Consider the following 19,405-nt stretch of genomic DNA (forward strand, 5'->3'; position numbering starts at 1 on the left):
TTCTGCCAGTCCCGGGGGAGTCAGGGCGAGAGGCGGGGCTGCCACCTCCAAAGAGGCCCATTCAGAGGGCCGAGGGGGAGCGGGTCTCAGGAAAAGAATCCCGGGATTGTGGGGCGGCAGCAGCGGGCTGCTGCGGGCCGCCTGCCCAGTCAGTGCCTCCAGATTTGGCCCCGCCTGCTCTCCACGGCAGTTCGCTTCCTTTCCATTCTGCTTCCCTTCTTCTCCTCCCCCCCACCCCACCCCCTTCAAGCTCTGAAAAACCCCACTGCCAAAATCCACCATAGCATATTGTCACACCAGGGCCAGTGTCACACAGCCACACCCTATGCCTGCCCTTCTCAACAACCTGAGGAGCCAGGAGGAGGAAAGGTAGGTGAGTTCAGGAGGGGAACCTCACCAGTGTGGACCCTTCCCTTCTTCATTCTTTCTCTGGTGGATGGGGATCTCATCCCGACAAAGCCTTGACTACAGCCCTGCACAAGGAAGCCAGGAGACTTTTCAGCTGAAAAACCACCCCTTGATACCTGCTTAAAACTGCAGATCTTCCTCCTGGCTGTAGTGGGAGCCAACAGAAACTGATCTAGAACCAGCCTGCTTCACCTGGCTGGTAACCTTTGTACCAAGAGGTTCTGGGAAGCATCTATACACTTCTACCTCCTTCCTTCTGCTACTCTCTTCGTGCACTTTCCTCTATCTGGAAGAACCTCTAAACCAACCACTGAACTCCTACACATCCTTCTAAACTGCTTACAAACGACACCACATATTTTTAGTTTGGGAAACTTTCTTGTGCATCAAGTAGAATACAGACAGGTTCCATGACCTGAGCACTGAAACCAGCTGTCACACAGATTGCAGAGCGGGGTGCACAGGGCCTGTGTGTTTGGTCTTGCAGACAAACCACTCCAGGTTTTATCATGAGAAGAAGGCAGTGGAGGAGACATTCATCCTGATGGGTAAAGGCAAAGTCTTACTCACTCTGCAAAGGTGAGCTTCTAGACACTTCTAGAAAGGTCTCCCTGAACTTCTTCTGGAAGAGAACATGCTTATGCTCCCTTGCCAGCATGTGCCAGCGTTGCTCTCGCTTCAACATCACAGGTCGTAAGTTTCCAGCAAAGTTTGCTGACCACTTGCAGGGTTGGGTGAATCTAAGCTCACCCAACCCTGCAAGTTCCCAACGGGAACTCAGGGTAGCCTAATCAGGAGAGGCCCCTCAGTCCAGGCCCCTCCAGGCCACGTGTCTAGGGCACAGTCAGGAAGACCCCTGAGAAGACACTTCCTCCCTGTTGTTTATGTGCCTGTGAAACAGCTGCTCCTGCTATGGGAAATGCCTGGCCCCAAATCAACAGGATCAGTAGCGGGGGCTCTGGGCTCAGCAGCAGGGGTTCTGGGCTCAGCAAGGTGGATGTACCGGCCTTTCCAGTCCATGACTTCCAACAGAGGAAGGACACTTTCAAAGGCAGGTCCATCTCCTCTGTGAGTCCCACCTATCCACAGGCCAGAGGACTGGGGGCAAACCAACAGAGATGGGCAGGAAAGAAGGAGGCTGGGCATACAGCATTTGTGACTGTGCCAAAGCCATGACCCAGGCAGTTCTGAGTGGACCTCCGCAGAGTTTGAAGAGCCTCTAGGAGACATGTTTATTGTCCCCCACCCCACCCCACCCCCTAAGCTACATAGTGAGGGACTGGCATGACTTTGAAGCATTACTTCCTTTAAAGTCATTCCCAGAAACCCTACTCTTTCCTCTAGAGATCAGCATCAGTACCTTGACAGGAGATGGACACTAAACCAGTCAGGGTGCCCATGGGAGGGCAGCAAAATCCCAAGATAGAGCAGAGCACAAATCGGGAGTTCTTGATAGGACCACAGGCCCATGAATGGGCTCAGCCAGCAAGGATGCTGGTCCCATGACACCTATACCACATACTTTGGGCTCAGATCCATTGTGGAGCTGATGCATTGGTCCATAGACTGGAAAGCCTTGTCTTTAATTCTATTCACTACTAATTAAAATTGGGGAGGGTGGGCTGGAGAGATGGCTCAATGGGTTAAAAGCGCTGGCAGCTCTTCCAGAGGTCCTGAGTTCAATTCCCAGCAACCACATGGTGGCTCCTAACCATCTACAGTGAGACCTGATGCCCTCTTCTGGCCTGCAGCCATATACACAGACAGAACACTGTATATCTAATCAACAAAATAAATCTTTTTTTTAAAAGCTTAAAAAAAAAAACTTCTGTTTTTCAGTGCTAGAGATGAACCCATGACCTTAGGCATATCTTAATATCTTCATAGTAATTTAAAGCCCCAGCCAGATGTAGCACTAGCTGGCTTCTAACCCAAGATCTCCCATCTCAGCCTCCCTAGAGCTGGAATTAAAGCCTCCTGGTACAGCTAGAGAGCTCAGATCCTGACTGGAAGGAACTACGTAGATTGACGCACCCCCTAGAAAAAAAAAAGCAACCGCCTGCTTTGTGTTTAAGTTGTAGGTTTCTTTGCAACCCACCTGACAGCCTTGGAAAATATAAGAGCGGGGTGCGGATGTAGCCTGCATGTCCTATCTGTAGCAACTGGTGTCACCCACAAGACAGAGCCAGGTAACTGCCACCACAGCTGACAACTCCAAGTCACTCTAATGCCCCGAGAATCAACCGCCCAGCAGCCCCAAGAATGTTTCCTGACAATTTTGTAGAGAAAGGCTTTACAACAAAACACAGTCCCCCCCAAATCCATGTGCCACCACCTCAAGGTTGCCCAATACCATACCCTTTGGAGAAAACTAAACTCCAATAGCTGGTGACACTGACTCTCCACCAGTGTGCCATGCTAAGAGCTAACACCAAATTTACCCATAATGCCCGTTGCAGCACCTGGGTGCTGTTTTACCCTTTTCCCCACAGAGACCTCAAGTCCCTGCCTGCATTTTTCTGTAAATGTGCTCACTGGTCCCTCCTCACAGGCATGGGTGTGTCAGTGCACCGTTCCTATACGGCACTCGGCACTCGGGACAGTGATGCACTCCTAAGTCCAGGTGGAACCAGGAGAATCTGCAGACATGACCATCCATGTGCTCTGTACCATGCCTGTTCATGTCTACAGTGGTCCTCCTAAGAGCCTCTGGTCTATGCGCAGATAAGAACCATGATTTAAACATGGTACCTGAACTACACATGAATGGACTTTTCTACTCAGTCATGGTAACTACTGGCCACGTTTGCAAGGCGTGGGGTTTTAAGTATATGGGAGAATGAGTGAACAGAGTAGACAAAGTCCACACTGCAATGTTCAGCACACCCTGAGAATGGTACCTAGAGCGTTCCTAGAGCCAACACCCACAAGTCATAAAGGAAAGTGTACACGCTATCGTGGGATCTAAACAAAAGCTGTATTAAAATGGTCACCTCCCTCTTCCAGGAAAGCACCTTGACATAAGCGGGTACCAGACACCTCTAAAGAGCCCAGCTGATGGCAGGGAGCAAATGTAATGTTTACATCTTCCTAGTTCTCAGAAACTCAGTGCAGGCGCCCCTCTGTACCTCTCACAATTCAGATCCCACACACACACCAAGCACAATGGGGCACCCTGGCCAGGAATGCTAGCCTGAGGGGACAGACATCTGTCCTGACGCCTAAGGCTGCATGACACCTGGAGACAAGCCTGGGCCAGATGGACTGGAGGTCAGGAACTTGGGAGAAGATGAAAGATACACACATGACTGGCCTGCCCAATGAGGAAACGTTGCCACGAATGTCCTCTGCTGGTCCTGCCTACTGTCCTCCAAGCTGTCTGCACTTAGGCACCTGCCTGGTTCAGTATTCTCCCCACCCCCAAAATCTGCAATAGATTGTGGCTTGCACACTTGCCACAAGCTGGGCTGCAACCCTATTCTCTAGTCTGAGGTCCAGAGCATGCTGGGCCAGTGGGGCTCTAGGGATGCATTTTGAATTAAGAAATTCAACTCCAAGGCAAATTTTGGGGAGATTCTTGCAGACAGAAGATGAAATAGGCCCTCATCTCTAAGACAACATCCCTGATCCAACACATAGTGCTCTCATTCTTTGCTTAGAAGATGTTTTAAAAGGTTGCGCAAAGTGTGCTAGATCACAGACAAGCAGGGCCTGTCACCATGCCTCAGAGCCATCCTGTGGGCTGAGAATCGTGATCAGAGCAAAAATCCTGTTGGCCAGATGCCGGAATGCCCTTTACATGGTATCTTTGAGAAGAGCCCCACAGGCCTGAACAGTGAAATGAGCTGATAGCTATCATCAGAAAGCGAAGCTCCCCCTAACCCACTACCAAGCAGGTCGAAGGATGCTCCCCCGCTTCGTTTACAAGGTTCCCCGCTCATGGTATCCCTCAAGTTGGCCTGCCTGGGGGATGAGGTGTCAGCAAAGGATGCCAGCAGCTTGTGTGCACTGGGCTGCATTCCACACAAGCAAGTTCATGTTCTCATTGAGATAGACTTCTAACAGCACATTCACAGGGCAGTGCTGGATTGTGACCTCCACGAACCCATCCCTGATGTTTACTTTTAAGTGTATTTACAAGCAGTCCACTTTTTTTTCTTTCACATTCTTTATCTGGGGTGAGGAGAAGAAAGGCTGCTTCAAATTTACTACTCCACATCCGTGGCTGGGGCTCACCCTTCCCAGTTCACATTCTTTGGCATAAGTTGGAATGTTGAGTGTATCACAGGCTTTGTGCAGACAGTGCATGCCTCTCTCTCTCTCACACACACACACAGACACTCTGACACTGTGTGTACCTAAATATACATATACACACTGGTGCATTTGCTTTTTAAGTAGATTCAAAGCCACCAAGGTATACCATGAATGTTACCTATGTTTACACATATTGTGTGCTTCTGTCCGCTCTGTAAAAATCCTCACAGTGAATTCATAAAAATACGAACAGAAACGAAGCTGGGTACAAAAAGGAAAGGGAACGCTGGCTGGAGCATTTTATAACATGTCAAGCTTTAAGGATGCAACTTTAAACAAAACGACAGCCTACAGATTGGGAAAGCCTTCACCAACCCTATATCTGACAGAGGACTAATATCCAGTATATATAAAGAACTAAAGAAGTTAAGCAGCAAAAAATCAAGTAATCCAATTAAAAAAGGGGGTACAGAGCTAAACAGAGAATTCTCAACAGTGGAATATCAAATAGCAGAGAAACACTTAAAGAAATGCTCAACCTCATTAGCCATCAGGGAAATGCAAATCAAAACGACCCTAAGAATGGCTCAAGTGACAACACATGCTGGAGAGGTTGTGGAGAAAGGGGAACCCTCCTCCACTGCTGGTGGGAATGTAAACTTGTACAACCACTCTGGAAAGCAATCTGGTGCTTTTTCAGACAACTAGGAATAGCGCTTTCTCAAGACCCAGCTATACCACTCCTAGGCATATATCCAAAAGATTCTCAAGTACACAATAAGGACATTTGCTCAACCATGTTTGTAGCAGCTTTATTTGTAATAGCCAGAAGCTGGAAACAGCCCAGATGCCCCTCAACTGAAGAATGGATGCACAAATTGTGGTATATCTACACAATGGAATATTACTCAGCAATAAAAAACAAGGAAATCATGAAATTTGCAGCTAAATGGTGGGATCTGGAAAAGATCATCCTGAGTGAGCTGTCTCAGAAGCAGAAAGATGCACACGGTATATACTCACTCATATAGACATATAATATAGGATAAACCTACTAAATCTGTACACCTAAAGAAACTAATCAAGAGGGAGGACTCTTGCTAAAATGCTCAATTCCTATCCAGAAAGGCAAAGAGGATGGACATCAGAAGAAGGAGAAAAGAGGGAACAAGTCAGGAGCCTGACACAGACGACCTCTGAAAAGCTCTGCCCTGCAGACTATCAATGCAGATGCTGAGACTTATGGGCAACCTTTGGGCAGAGTGCAGGGAATCTTAGGAAGGAAGTGGGAAACAGTGAGATCTGGAGAGGACAGAAACTCCACAAGGAGAGCAACAGAACCAAAAAATCTGAGCACAGGGGTCTTTCCTGAGACTGATACTCCAACCAATGACCATGCATGGAGATAACCTAAGACCCCTGCACAGATGTAGCCCATGGCAGTTCAGTATCCAAGTGGGTTGTAATAGGAACAAGGACTGTCTCTGACATGAACTGATTGGCCTGCTCTTTCATTACCTCCCCCTGAGGGGGAAGCAGCATTACCAGGCCACAGAAGAAGACAATGCAGCCACTCCTGATGAGACCTAATTGACTAGGATCAGAAGGAAGGAAAAGAAGACCTCCCCTATCAGTGGACTTGGGGAGGGGCATGCATGCAGAGGCTGGAGAAAGGGAAGGATTGGGATGGGGAGGAGGGAGAGAACCACAGGGGGGATACAAAGTGAATAAAGTGTAATTAATAAAGAAAAAAATGTAAAAATAAAAAAGGATGCAACTTTAAAAAGAATTATATATTTTTTTTACTGTTTATCTTTGAGATTATAGTATAATTCCATCGTTCCCCTCTTCTCTTTCCTCGTTCCAAACCCTCCCAAATTTTTCCTATGTTTTTATTTTATTTTATGTGTATGTGTGTTTTGCCTGCATATATGTCTGTAAACCACTGTGTGCAGTGGCAAGGGAGGCCAGAGAAGTGTGTGATCCCCAGGAACTGGAGATGCAGACAGTTGTGAATTGCCACCTGGGTGCTGGGAACTGAACCCGGGTCATCTGGAAGAGCAGCTAGAGCTCCTAACTGTTGAGCCATCTCTCAAAAATAAAAATACTGCTTCAAAGTAAGAGCAACTGAGACCCCCACTTTCTCTTTCATTTTCTTCCCCCTTTCCAAATACTCTTGGACCCTGTTCTCCTTCCTCCTCCAGCAAACACCATCCATTTCTGCTCTCTGAATTCCACCAAACTCAGTTCCCCTATTCTGAACTAGTGATAAGTTGTTGGATGCTCTTATTCTTTATGAACCCAGTAAACAAACAGATAGACCCAACCCCGACCCTTCACAAAACCTTGTATTCACAGTAAAGACAACAGCCCAAAACAAACCCAGTATCACTATGCTGCACACAAATAGAAACTGCAAGATTATAAAAGCATTCCCTTGAAGTAAACAAACATTAGCCATTATCATTTTTACGATGTCCAAAGTCCTCAAATGTTTTCTAAATAACAACTGTAAAAAAAAAAACTGTTATGCGACAAGAATTTTCTGGAGCTGCAGAGGGGCAATGGTTGGAAGACAGTGCGCATGTCCAAAATGACTGAACTTTTGCTTTAAAGTGGCTGTGTTATGTGACTTTTCCAAATTAAAAAAAATAATAATAAGTACTTTGAGACAGTTATGAAGGTAAGTTATGTCAGGAACACAGCTTTTCTCGTGAAAACATTTCACCGTGGTTTTTTTATTTTATTTATTTTGGAAATACGAACACTAAGGATCATCTAAGAAATGCAGGATGTTTTATGTTTTATGCTTAATAAGTTTTTTTCTTCCACCTATATAAAGGTTAACATTAAATGATGTTTGCTTAAATTCTTTTAAAAAGGCATTTCCTTCTAAAAGACTCACCTCTGGAGCTGGGTGCATTACCACACACCTGTAATCCCAGTACCCAGGGAGGTAGAGGCAGGAGGATCACTGTGAGCTGAAGGCCAACCTGGTCTACAGAGCGAGTCCAAGACAGCCAGTGCTACACAGAGAAACCCTGACTTGAAAACCAAAAAAAAAAAAAAAGACTCACATCTAGAATCCTAAGACGTTTGGGGGTATGGTTTGGCCGGAGTGACAACGCACCAGCACACAGCTGAACTCCAGGCTTGTGCTGGCTGTTCGGTCACCATCCTCAAAAAGCTCAGAGTCTCCTGTCAGACAGGCAAGGATGCTCACAGGCCTCTGGACAGTTGCTCAGATGCTGGCCCTGGCTTCTTGCTGGGTGTCTATGGCTGCTCTGCCGTCTCCTGTACCTGTCCACCACCCTTTCTGGTATCACAAGCTCCTGGGAGAAGCCAGCAGCAGCATTTACTGTGCTTTAACACCGAAACTGCCCTCGCTTGTTTGGAAGAGGTGCTTCTATGAAAGCCAAGAGGGGCCTGGTATGAGTAGAGCAAGCTTCCTTGGCCAAGAGAGGCCCAAGGAGCTTCTCTGTCCCCACATCTCATGCTCTGCTATGGTCTGAACATGGCCCCTACCTACAGTTCACATGTTAGAAGATCAACACCAGTGTGGCACCAAGGGGATCTCAGAAGTAAAGATCAAGGCAGATGGACTCTGTCCTCATGAAAGCAGCAGTAGCACAGATCTCAGGCACAGGTCTCCTTCCTTAGGAGCAGGAGAGCTCAGACTTCCTCTTTATCTCCCCATTCCCCAGGTGATGCTTCTGCTATGGTGAAACACATGAAGACATTCTCCTGGTCCCTCATCTTAGGCTTCCCCAGATTCCTGACTGTGAGCCAAATTTCTATTCATTATAAACTTACCAGGTCCTAGAAGAAAGTCAACTAGGACTTTTGCTGTTGGTGTTATAGTTTGATTCTGCTTTGGGTCTAAGTCAGGCACCTGAACTGCTCATGCTCATAAGTGTTGACATGAACTGCATGTGGCTGCATGTGTGTGCTGTGCTGCGCTGAGACAGATAAACCCTGCAGTTCTGAAGACCACCCAGTCATCTGGCACCTGAAGGGAAATGACTGATTCAACAGGTACTATCCAGTGATACCTGCCTCAGCTACTCAGTCCTCCGTGTTCGTGGAGAGACACCCCCAAAGGCCAGTGGGCACTTCTAACAGGGAAATGTCATGGTGGCAGAGCCTGCTGAATGCTAATAGGCTGAAAAGCCTTCCAGAAATCTAGACAAAAAGTACAATGAGGTTTCTTCTTTTCTTTTTTTTCCTCATGTGTATGTGGCTATGTCTGAACACATGTATGCTTGTCACATGAGTGGAGAAGCCCACAGAGGTCCGAAGAAGGCATCATTTTCCCTAGAACTGTAGCCACAGTTGGCTGTGAGCCACCACGTGGGTGCTGGGAACACAGTCTTCTTCAATAGCAGTCGGTGCTCTTAAGCCATGATCTACCTCTCTAGCTCTTCAAAATTGGCTTCTTCAATTTATTCAATGACCAGCAGATCCCAAGGATGCTGTGGTTTGCTTTCTGTCTACTGTTTAACTGTATGCTGGCGGGTGGCTTGTTTCTGGGTTGGCTGGGTGGAACATGCTTATGGCAGGGAGCTGGCTAGCTCTAGGGACATCTGACTCAGGAACTCAGGAACCATATGGTTAAAATAAGTGTGAGAGGACCTGGAGACACACAGGGTAATGTGTGAGCCCTGAGCATAGCAAAGGGCTGCCTTCAGAGCTGATCCAGGCTTGAGGCTGGTACAAAGACTCTCCCTGCCATATCCATTCTCATTTTTAGCAATAATTCCGTTCAGTGATCCCACTTCTGATATTCAACCATGCTGGGTATCTGATCAAGCTTTTCTTCTTTCAGCTTTAACGTCTAAGCACCAGGTTTTCACCTTCCTTTAGCAGGAATCCAGTTAGACTACTTCATCAAGAAGCCTAACACCTGAGTCTTCTTTAGTAATTTTCTGTCCACCCTGACCCTTCTACTCCACTCTTCTCTGTTGTGATAAAACCCAGCTGACATTGCTGCTTTAGGGTTGAGCTCAGCAATTTCAGTGGCTATGATAGCATCTAATGCAATCTGCTCTTATGCCCCAAACTAGTGTCCAGTGGAGTGCTCCTGACATCTGCCAAGGGGCAGGATTTAAATCAAAGTTAATGAAAACTTTTCATTCCCCAAAAATGCATGGAGTCACTCACTTGCCCTCCCCAGAGGAGAAAAGATGCTGCACCAAGAATCTAATTCACCAGTGCGGTCTGTCTATAAAGGGAGTCCGGGACAACCAAGGCTACACAGAAAAACCCTGTCTAGAAAAACCAAACTTAAAAAAAAAAAAAAAAAAAACGAAAAAAACCCTCTAATTCACAGAGAAAGTTGACTTTAAAATGTACATGGGGTTTGTTGATGGTGGAGAGTGGATGGCTCAACAAGATATTCGAAGTTTGCTTGAGATATCAGTCTGACCCTTCAGGCCATACCCTCATGAGGCTAGTCTCCAAGGCACTGACTGAGCACTTTGTGTCTATGGTGGCCACTGCTAATCTACAAGCCACTCCATTGAAGGTAAAGATCACTCATGGCTCTACCAGAGCTCAGATCATGATAGAGAAAACCTGGACTCGGACCATGAGCTTTGTGTTCCACATGAAGTCCAGCAATGGACACAAGCCGACATCTATGATGACGAACAAAACAACAGGACATTCTGCTTGTTTAAGACTGAAAAGCTATCTGGAAGCACACTCTTAAGAGTTTAAAGCTTGGAGCTTGGGTTACATAAGTCATTTTTAGAAAATGACTGTGTCATGACCTGCTGGACAAAAAGAAGCTTGATGACCAAGAAGCTTGGGTGCTGCCTCAAGGAGAATAGCAGCCTGGGGATAGCCTTTGGGGGACAGGTGAGCGAACACTGTCAGAAAACAACATGGAAGCAAAGGTACTTTGTGGCCACTCCAACTTCAGTTTCCCCCAGGTAATGCAGACAGAGTAGTACTTTTCTTCAAAGTCTGGCTGCTAACCAGATTGTACCAGTCTGGGGAGACAGGCTGTCATGAGTCAGGCACTAAAGATGAGCTGGCGCAGGTTAGGATGTTTCTCTGGACCTCTCATGCACTGAGATGACCGTGGAAGAGTTAGAACTCAGGGAAATGAGATTGCCTGAATTTTTCAGGGAATGGCAAACAACAAACTACACTATGAAAATTAAATGGCCGAAAAGAATATATGTGGGGCTTCTCTCTACCCGCTTATGCTCGGCTCATCCTGAGATCCCAAGAAACGTGGGCAATGTCTACCTGGAAGAAATACCAAGAAACTAACTGGACTGGCAGCATTCTCTCCCTGCAGGGCCAAACAGTGAGGGTCTCTAGGTTTCACTGTACTGAACAAGAGCAAGTATCAAGTATTTAAGGACAGAAAGACCAGGTGTGTGTAGACTAAATGCTGGGTCACACACAGCAACAGAGGTGTCCATGTCACAGGGTGCACGCACACATCCTGCTCTTTGTTGGAACCCATTTTCTTAGTGAAGTGGAAAGCATTCCTCCTTTAAAATGGAGAGTCACCAGGATGCTAAACACCTGTGCTGAGCTGACGGCAGGCCCTACTGCTGAACTGAGCATGCATCAATTGCCACAAATGTCAGCCACAAACCTGAACGTTCCTAGAAATGCTAGGAAGTCTACCAATGCCTTAATGCTACTCAATTCCCCACCCATAGATTTACAGCCACATCCCAAGCCCTAGCAAGACATGTCCGTGCCCAAGCCTTTTGAGATGTGATCTAAATGGAAATATGTCTGCATCAGAGGATGCCACGGTAGAAACAGCAACCACGCAAATGGTATCATGGCTGCTATAGCCAAGGGTTCTTACCACGTCCTCCTTTGCGCAAACTGGCTGGGCTGCTCAGTTGGGGCTCAGGTGGGCTGAATGGAGGGTATCGTGGGGATGTTTTCACTGGAGAAGAAAGTAGAGCAAAGGGTACTATTACTCCCTACCTTGAGGTACCAAGTTAGACCCAGCTGGTTTTAATTCTTTCTTACCATATGGTGTTTCTGGAGACACAGGGAATGCTGGGGTCAGACACACGGACTCCTTGCTGCTTGTCATCCTGCCATCGATCCTATCGAGGTCAGGGGCATATGCAGTGATCATCGTCTGAAATCAGCAGAGAGGGAGAATAGAAAATCGAAGACTCAACAGAAAGGTCCCTTCCACACAGAGGTGGTCCCGCAAGAAGGTCTGCAGATAGAGCTCACGTCTGAGAATGGGTCAAGGCAAAAGAAACTGGCATCGCCACTATGAAGAAACTCAACTATCACCAAAGCTGAGAGAAGGAGCTTAAGGACCATCATCTTAGTACAGTGCTGGACAGCCAGGAGACGAGGGTGAGGGAGATGAGCCACCACTGTGCACAAAAGCAGCACCCAGGAATCCTTAACTACATCAGTGTCACAGGTCAGTGGAAATACACAGGAAGTCACGCACAAAACAGGTTGAAATATTCCAGATATCAACAATATCTGTTTGTGAGAGTTAAGATGATAAGCTCTCTTTTCTTTTTGCCTATTCTAAAGACTACAACTTTTCAACTTGAGAATCAAGTGTATAATTGGAGTTAACTGTTTGGGGATGGTTGCCCGCCGAATTCTTACGAGAAGCATTAACATCTCCTAGTCAGGAGGACTCTTGTCGACCTCCTCAGAGTTTTCATTTGTACGGAGGATTTGGTACCTTGTGTAGCAGACTAGCAGAAGTCTGAATTTGCCACTGGTTGTGCTGTCCATCTGCAGGGACCTTTAGGGCTTCTTAACCATCACAACCCACCCACCTGTATGCTTTGCATTTCATATCCATTCTACAGATCAGAACATTGAGGCTTCACTGGCCCATGCAATGTAGCCCCTGTCTAGCCATATCTGAGGATTGTGTGGACCTGACATAGCCCCCTTCTAACCTGTGTTCCCAATCAGAACCTCTGTTGTCACTTAAAAACCATATCAAGGACAGTCAAGGACAGAAAGGTTACAGTGACTGGTGACCTTATGCAAGGACAGGCACAGCCATTTCCCTCAGCACAAGGATAGGAAAACAAGTGGGGTTGAGTGGAGATGGGGACAGGGCCAGCACATACCTCTTTGATGTCTGCAGGAGAAGAAAATGATCCCAGGCTTGGGGCTGGGTCCACTCCAGCCTTTCCCCATCCACACTTAGAAAAGGGCACCTGGCTCCCACCATCATTGTCATACTGTCCGAGGCTCAGCTTCCGGAGCCGTCCCCCGATGGGCTCATCACCTGAGGAGACAGTGAGTAGAAAAACAAATGGGCTTCTGGGTATGTTCCTTACAGCAGAATGTAGAGACCACTAACAAAACCCAACCTAAACTATTCACAGTGTCATCACTAGTCAGCCATCCCACACAGACACGAGGGATGCTATGGGCAGGCTACCAAACCCAAGGACATGCTGGGATGCCCAGAGACAAGCCAGGACACTCCATCCAGAAAAGGCCTTGGGGTGCAGGCAAAGCCAGGTACGAGGAGTCAGCTGACAGTGCTGGGGCAGGAGACTACTGCCTCTGAGCGTGAGTTCAGAGACAGCCAGCTAAGATCCAGGCCTGGTGTGAGCACTGAGAAGATTAGCACCTGCAGTGACCCAGGCATGTGGCTCTGCCACGACAAACTGAATCTTCAATGGAGGATACTAAGAATGAGCATTTAATGCCCTAATGCCACTCTCTGCCAGAAACTCCACAGGCACTTATTTACTCTTGACCCAGATGTCTACGGTCCCTGCTCTGAGCCAAATCTGATCATCTTGTCGGGGAGAAAAATATGTCTGGGCTAGTCTATTAGCTTTTCAAACTTTCTTCCAGGGAATTCTCTAAAATTGGGCCACAGGGGGAAACCTGCAGCAGCCTACAAAGGTGATATCAAGTCTCAATGTAGTCTTTTCACACCAAACTAGCATCTGCTGACAGTCTTGGCATATGCTAAGAAACCTAGTGTCCCTATAAATACGGTGGGGCAGGCCTGTGATTCCATGAGGCAGGACCACTGTGGGCTCAAGGTCAGTCTGGACTACGTGTTGAGACACTATCCCAAAACAGATGGCTCAGTCCGTGAAGTGCTTGCTGCCCAGGAAGAAGGCTCCACACAAGGTCGCCAAGATTCAGGCTCAGAGAGACAGGTGGGTCTCCTAACTCTTAAATGTGTGATGCCAGATGGGCATGGTGGCGCACACCTTTGATCCCAACACTCAGGGAGGCAGAGGCAGGTGGATCTCTGTGAGTTTGAGGCCAGCCTGATCTACAAATCAAGTCTAGGACAGCCAAGGCTACACAGAAAAACACTGTTTCAAAAAACAAACAAACAAAAGAAAAGATGTGTGTGGTCCAAGCAACGGGAAGTCTGAAACAGCAGGAAGAACAACTCCCCGAGAGGGAGCCATAGGACACAGCTGCAACCCCAGGAAGAGCCCAGGTACCCTGCACCTGCCCCCGCAATGGTGACAAGGAAGACAGATCAGAGAGAGATCACTGTGCACCCATGGTGACTGCTGACCGAGCTGCGTCAGGGCTCTCATGTACAAAATCCATAATCCCTTGATCACAGCGCTGAGCAGCAGAAGAGTTTTAGAGCTGGGAGTTTGCTCTGCATCACAGAGCAAATCACAGCCACACAGCAATATCACAAGTGCACAGGCAAGTGCTTTAGGGTACCAAAGAAAGAATAAAATGGTACCAGAATATTCAAAGCCAATCTCTGGGATGTGGAATTCCAGGCAAGGGCTCATATTTTCTATGAATGTCCCCATTTTTTTTAAGCTTTCAAACTTATTTTATCTTTTTTTAAAAAACATAACCCAATTACATTTCCCCCCTTTCCTTTCTCCCTGCAACCCCTCCCACACATCTACACACCTTGTTCTTACTCAAATTCATGGCCCCTTTTTCTTTAATTGTTGCTACACACATAAATCTACACATTCATATAGTGTATGTATACAGATACATATTCCCAAATACATAAAACAACCTGCTTGGTCTGTACGTTAACTTGTATGTATATGTTTTCAAGAGTGGCCATTTGTTATTAGATAACCATTTGGCGTGCTCTTCCCTGGAGACTACTTCTCTTGCTCTCAGCAACCCTCAGCTGCTTGCGGTTCTTTGTATAGGACTGAGGCCTCCAGAGCATCCCCTCATCCATGTTAACCTGTCTATTGGTGTCACCTTGGCCAGGCCATGTTTTGGCATTCATGTAAGACTTCACGGGTGTAGCTTCTCTAACATTTCTAGGAGAAACCATCTCATAGCAAAGTTCCTGCTCCTTTGTCTGGATCTTTTAAAGTTTCCATTATAACATTTTTTTATTTTCTAAAATTAAGGGAGATGAGACCTGGATTCTCTCTGGGAGAAACAAACCTTCAGCTTCTTTTCTCCCTCCTCTGCAGAGCTATGCTTGGCCTCTGCTGGTTCTCTCTAAGCCTCGGGTTTTATGTTATGCTCACTTACGCTTATCTTCATAAATTTCGATGTCTGGTCAATAAACATTTCGCCCTCTTTGAGGAGCCCACACAGGGAACAGTGGATGTGGCCGTCCCCATCCTAACATGTTGTCCCCAACAGGTGCCACAAGATGCCACACCGCAGGGGTCTCTACACTTCGGTAAGTGTCCAGAGACAGTAGGTAGATGTAACAGCTCCAGTTAAGGGCCTGTTCTTCCTGTTTTTCAGGCAAGATAACTCGGAAGTTAGGTTCCACAACAGGCCCAAGTTCCACAACAGCTTAGCAAGTACAGTGAGAGAGCAGAGCTTAAGTCTAGGCCTGAGGCCATGTCCAGAGCCAGAATACTCCATCAGCTTTGTCTCCACTACGCACCAACAGCGTCTGCAACAGAGACCCCATTGGCAGCTGTTCCTCCTCAGCGATAGGAGGTGAAAATGGAAGAGGAAATTCCCTAGGATGGGGGCACACTGAATCAGGCCCAAGAAGGAAGTGGTCCAAGGAGCCTCCACAGGGATGGTCACCATCTCTTACACACCCATTGGCTTTTAGTTCTTGTCACGCAAAGGTTCATGTCCCACTCCCACACTCACTGTCACAAACACAGCATTCCCTCTCAGATGTTTTGAGTCTTCCTTTACATGATACACATACTGAAATACGAGTAAACACCCAGTCTCTCACCAATACACACCTGCCACTCAGTGACATATTCTCTCCCTGTTCTCACACATGGTCACTCAGACATAGACCACATGTGCACTCTCAGACTCATGCATCTGGTCATTTCCACACGTGCAGTCTCCCACAAGCTCTCACACACCCACATTCACACACTGAGCTCTATACTGACACATTCTGCCTACACATGCGTGGCAGACGAGGCTCAGGTTCCGAGCTCGCTCCTGGAGAACGTCAGCACTCCCCCCCCCACTTCTGCAAGCCCACACTCCTGGGTACCACAAGACTCCCCATTTGAGAATGGCTACCAGGAGGGAGGTGCTGGGCATTCCTAGAACTGAGCTTCGTCGAGGAAGATGAACCCCAGGAACTCCACTTCCAGGGCTGGACATGTGTGGTGCAAAGCTCCCTTTCTTGCTAGGAGCAGTCCTTGCCTGTCATATTCCTTGTGCCGACACCCTGGCCCTAAGGTCTTTAATGACCACATGGCAGCCTCAAACACAGACACCAGAGCCGAAGAAGAACGGTGGGGCTAAGAACTGGCCAAAGCAAACTGCAGGCACCTCCACCTCAGCCTGACAACAGGGCCTCTCAGAGCCACTGCTCCAAGATAGGAAACACAGATGCAACCACAAGTTGCTACCTCATCACACTCTGGTTATCTGGAGGTCTGGAAGGAGGCTGGCTGCTGCAGGGACATTTCTCTAGGTGTTTCATTCATTCTCTCTGGTGCCTGCCAAGCAAGTCACCTCTCTTTAGAAAGACTGAAACAGCAAGCACTGCATCTCTGCTCTGCTGCCCCCCTCGGGCTCAGCTTGCTCAATGAAAACAGAGATGGAGGCAACCAGCTGCCCAGGCATGCCAGGTCTCAGCTCTGATGTCCATCCCCACCTGATACCCCCAAGAACTGGTGTCTGTGAATGGGTGAGTGATGGGAGGGCAGGAGATGGAGTGCGGAGGAAGGGATGAGCTGGGACCTGGTCAGCATCCTCCGCTGAAGGCTGACTTCTCAGGTCTCCCTTAGAGAGCCCATGGTAGTTTGTAAAACACATTCTCCCAACCCTCCCTTCCCTGGGAACAGCGCTATACTGTGAAGAGGACATACGGCTTCTTTGTTTCCTTTTCCACTCTAGGCTCAGGGTGTGAGCATCTGCAGGGGAATAAATCGTGCGTGCTCCTTAGGTCACGCTCTGCACTAACATAAAATCACCTGCACTCACAAAGCCACTGCTATGCACCACCCTTTGTCCTCCCACTGATCAGTGTGTCCCTGGGTCTATCTGTCAGCCCCTAGCCAGACTCCAGGGGCTGGGGGTGAAAGTTGGGACTTCAGAGCCTTAGGTTTCCCTCAACGGCTCGTGTCCCACATCTGCAGGTAGCAAAAACAGCAGAGTTCATTGGTTTACATTACGTGGGTCCCAAACTGACTTCAGATCTCCAATACAAAACTGACTTGATGAGCTGGGGTGATCTGAACAGCAGAATACTCAATAAGTCAACAAGGAAATAGCAGGTAAAACCAACTCTCTGAACAGCATGGTCAAATCCATGCCACACAAGTGGCCATAACAATATTTACTTTTCATTTCCCTGTAAGAAGTCAAATCCGGAGGGAAACAAAAACGGCGAGAAAACAAAAAGAGAAGACATCCTGGGAGCAGGGTAGTGTGCTGGCGGGCTAAGGTGTGGCTGTCACTCCTGGTGCTGGTCTGATAGGCCAACTGAGAGGAGCTGTGCTGGCTTGGAGGAGCCTTCTTGGGGCTCTGGGCAGCCCCACACTCACACCAACCCCTTCTAGGTTCTGAGAACAGCCAAGGGAAAACAGGTACAAAATCAAGCTTAAGGGGACATTTGCAGGCAAAGGGCCTCTCCCATAACTGGGAAGACCCACCTACACCTGCTGGGGGCCCCTTGGCTCGATTCCCACCTGTGGGTGCTGGGGCCCAGTTGTTGTGGGGAGCTGCAACTGCTTCTAGCATGTTCCCTGCCAATAAAGAGGAAACCTGAACTGGCCCCTGGTGCTTACAAAAGCTCAGCGAGCACAGGGCAGATCAGAGGCTAATTCAGGCCTACGTGAGCACAGATCACAGTGGCCTGCAATCATGCCTACGAGCCTTTTCCCAGGAACCCTCGATGAAGCAGGGCTCTGCATGGAGGGAGGGACAGGGAGCAACCATGTGGTGACATGCTTTGCTGAGGCAGCATGACTGGGTGTCCCACCGCCCATCAACCCACCACTTCCTCTGCAAATTCAGCTGTCCTTACAAGGGTCATCCTTCCACCTGACCCTATGGACCCACCTGACCTCAGGCTATAGCTTAACACCCAAGTCCCTGTGTTCTCTTTACTGCTGCTCCCAGCACACTGACATGTGAGGACAACCCTCTGAGCTTGTCATGTGAGGACAACCCTCTGCCCAGGACCTTGTTGAGCATAACACAAGCTGAGACTACCAGAGGGCACTGAACCTCAGAGAGACCGGGAAGCTGATGCTAAACCACCGAGAGCACAAGCGGGGGCAGAGCTCTTTGGCATTCCAAGGGCAGGCAGCTGTGTAGGCAGTGTGAGAGTGGGCCAGAGACAGCTAAGAAGGGGGGGCACTCCCACCAAGGCCACCAAGATTCTGGGAACAGCCATGACAGTACTTCATCTGGAGACCCTCTCTCACGGGTCTCAGTCTTCCGTGTCAATGGTGCTATGGGCCATGCAGAAGTTTCTTGATGTCACCCGGCTATCTGGAAAGTGGGAGAGCAGTGCCAAGCAGAAGACACCATGACACCCACGCTGACTTTTCAGGACAGAATCCTCTCCTCAGTGAGGCACATGGCCCACTCTTCTGCTCAAATAAAGCTAACAGTCCTAGCAGGAGGCAGCTTATGGGGCGACATACAACCACTGGCTATCCTCTACATCCTGCACAGCAAGGTCCCAAACTCTGGTCCCATTAGAACCAACCTGGAGGAACATCCCAGCCTCAAAGAGCCATAGGTCAACCCTCTGGGTGACTAGATCACAAAAGTACAATTATAAATGTGTGGTTCTCCAGGAGAATGTCATCACGACCTTCTAACTGAGGGCTTCACTCTTCCTCTTCTACATGTACCTCTTCCTTTGGAGTCAGGACACGACTGACTAAGCTTTCAACTTGCAGGCCCAGCTCGTCTGGACGCGGAAGTCAGTCAGTATAAAGTACTTCAGATGCTCAGGCCACTACCAGATCAACCAGCCTCCCTTTGCAGTCAGGCACTCATGTAGGCATCCTCAGCACCTGCACGCCAAAAGCCCCCAGGTGGTTCTGGCGTGCACCGTAAAGAGGGAGTAGAATCTAAGACTTCGAAAGAAACAGTATGCAGCACCCAGGTGATAGCGGACTTAGGAGCTCCTACCACCAATCTGCACAAGTGTGCAGTGGGATGGACACGGTAACTTGCTTGGCCACACTGAGTATCTCAGTGGTATGTATCAGAAACTTGGAGCATCTTACATACACACAGTAGCAAACACCTAATAAAAAGCAAAGGGGATGGGTCCTAGAACATGACCCATCTTGAAATACAATCTTTCTTTTCTATCTGGGACCCTAGAACA

The 19,405-nt window shown here is 48.1% G+C and overlaps 1 protein-coding gene across 6 annotated transcripts in view; it reads right to left on the reverse strand.

The window, feature by feature from the left end:
* Positions 1–19,405, reverse strand: part of Tns3 (tensin 3) — a 230,275-nt gene that overhangs the window by 37,880 nt on the left and 172,990 nt on the right. For all 6 annotated transcript variants that reach the window (XM_060365655.1, XM_060365654.1, XM_060365658.1 and 3 more), the window contains 3 exons: positions 12,762–12,922; positions 11,671–11,785; positions 11,501–11,584 (listed from right to left, as the gene is read on the reverse strand). In XM_060365655.1, coding sequence (XP_060221638.1) covers positions 11,501–11,584; positions 11,671–11,785; positions 12,762–12,922 — 360 coding nt within the window. The remainder of the gene's footprint in view (positions 1–11,500; positions 11,585–11,670; positions 11,786–12,761; positions 12,923–19,405) is intronic.

This window comes from Meriones unguiculatus, chromosome 12, assembly GCF_030254825.1.
Source record: "Meriones unguiculatus strain TT.TT164.6M chromosome 12, Bangor_MerUng_6.1, whole genome shotgun sequence".
In the NCBI taxonomy this organism is placed as follows: Eukaryota; Metazoa; Chordata; class Mammalia; order Rodentia; family Muridae; genus Meriones; species Meriones unguiculatus.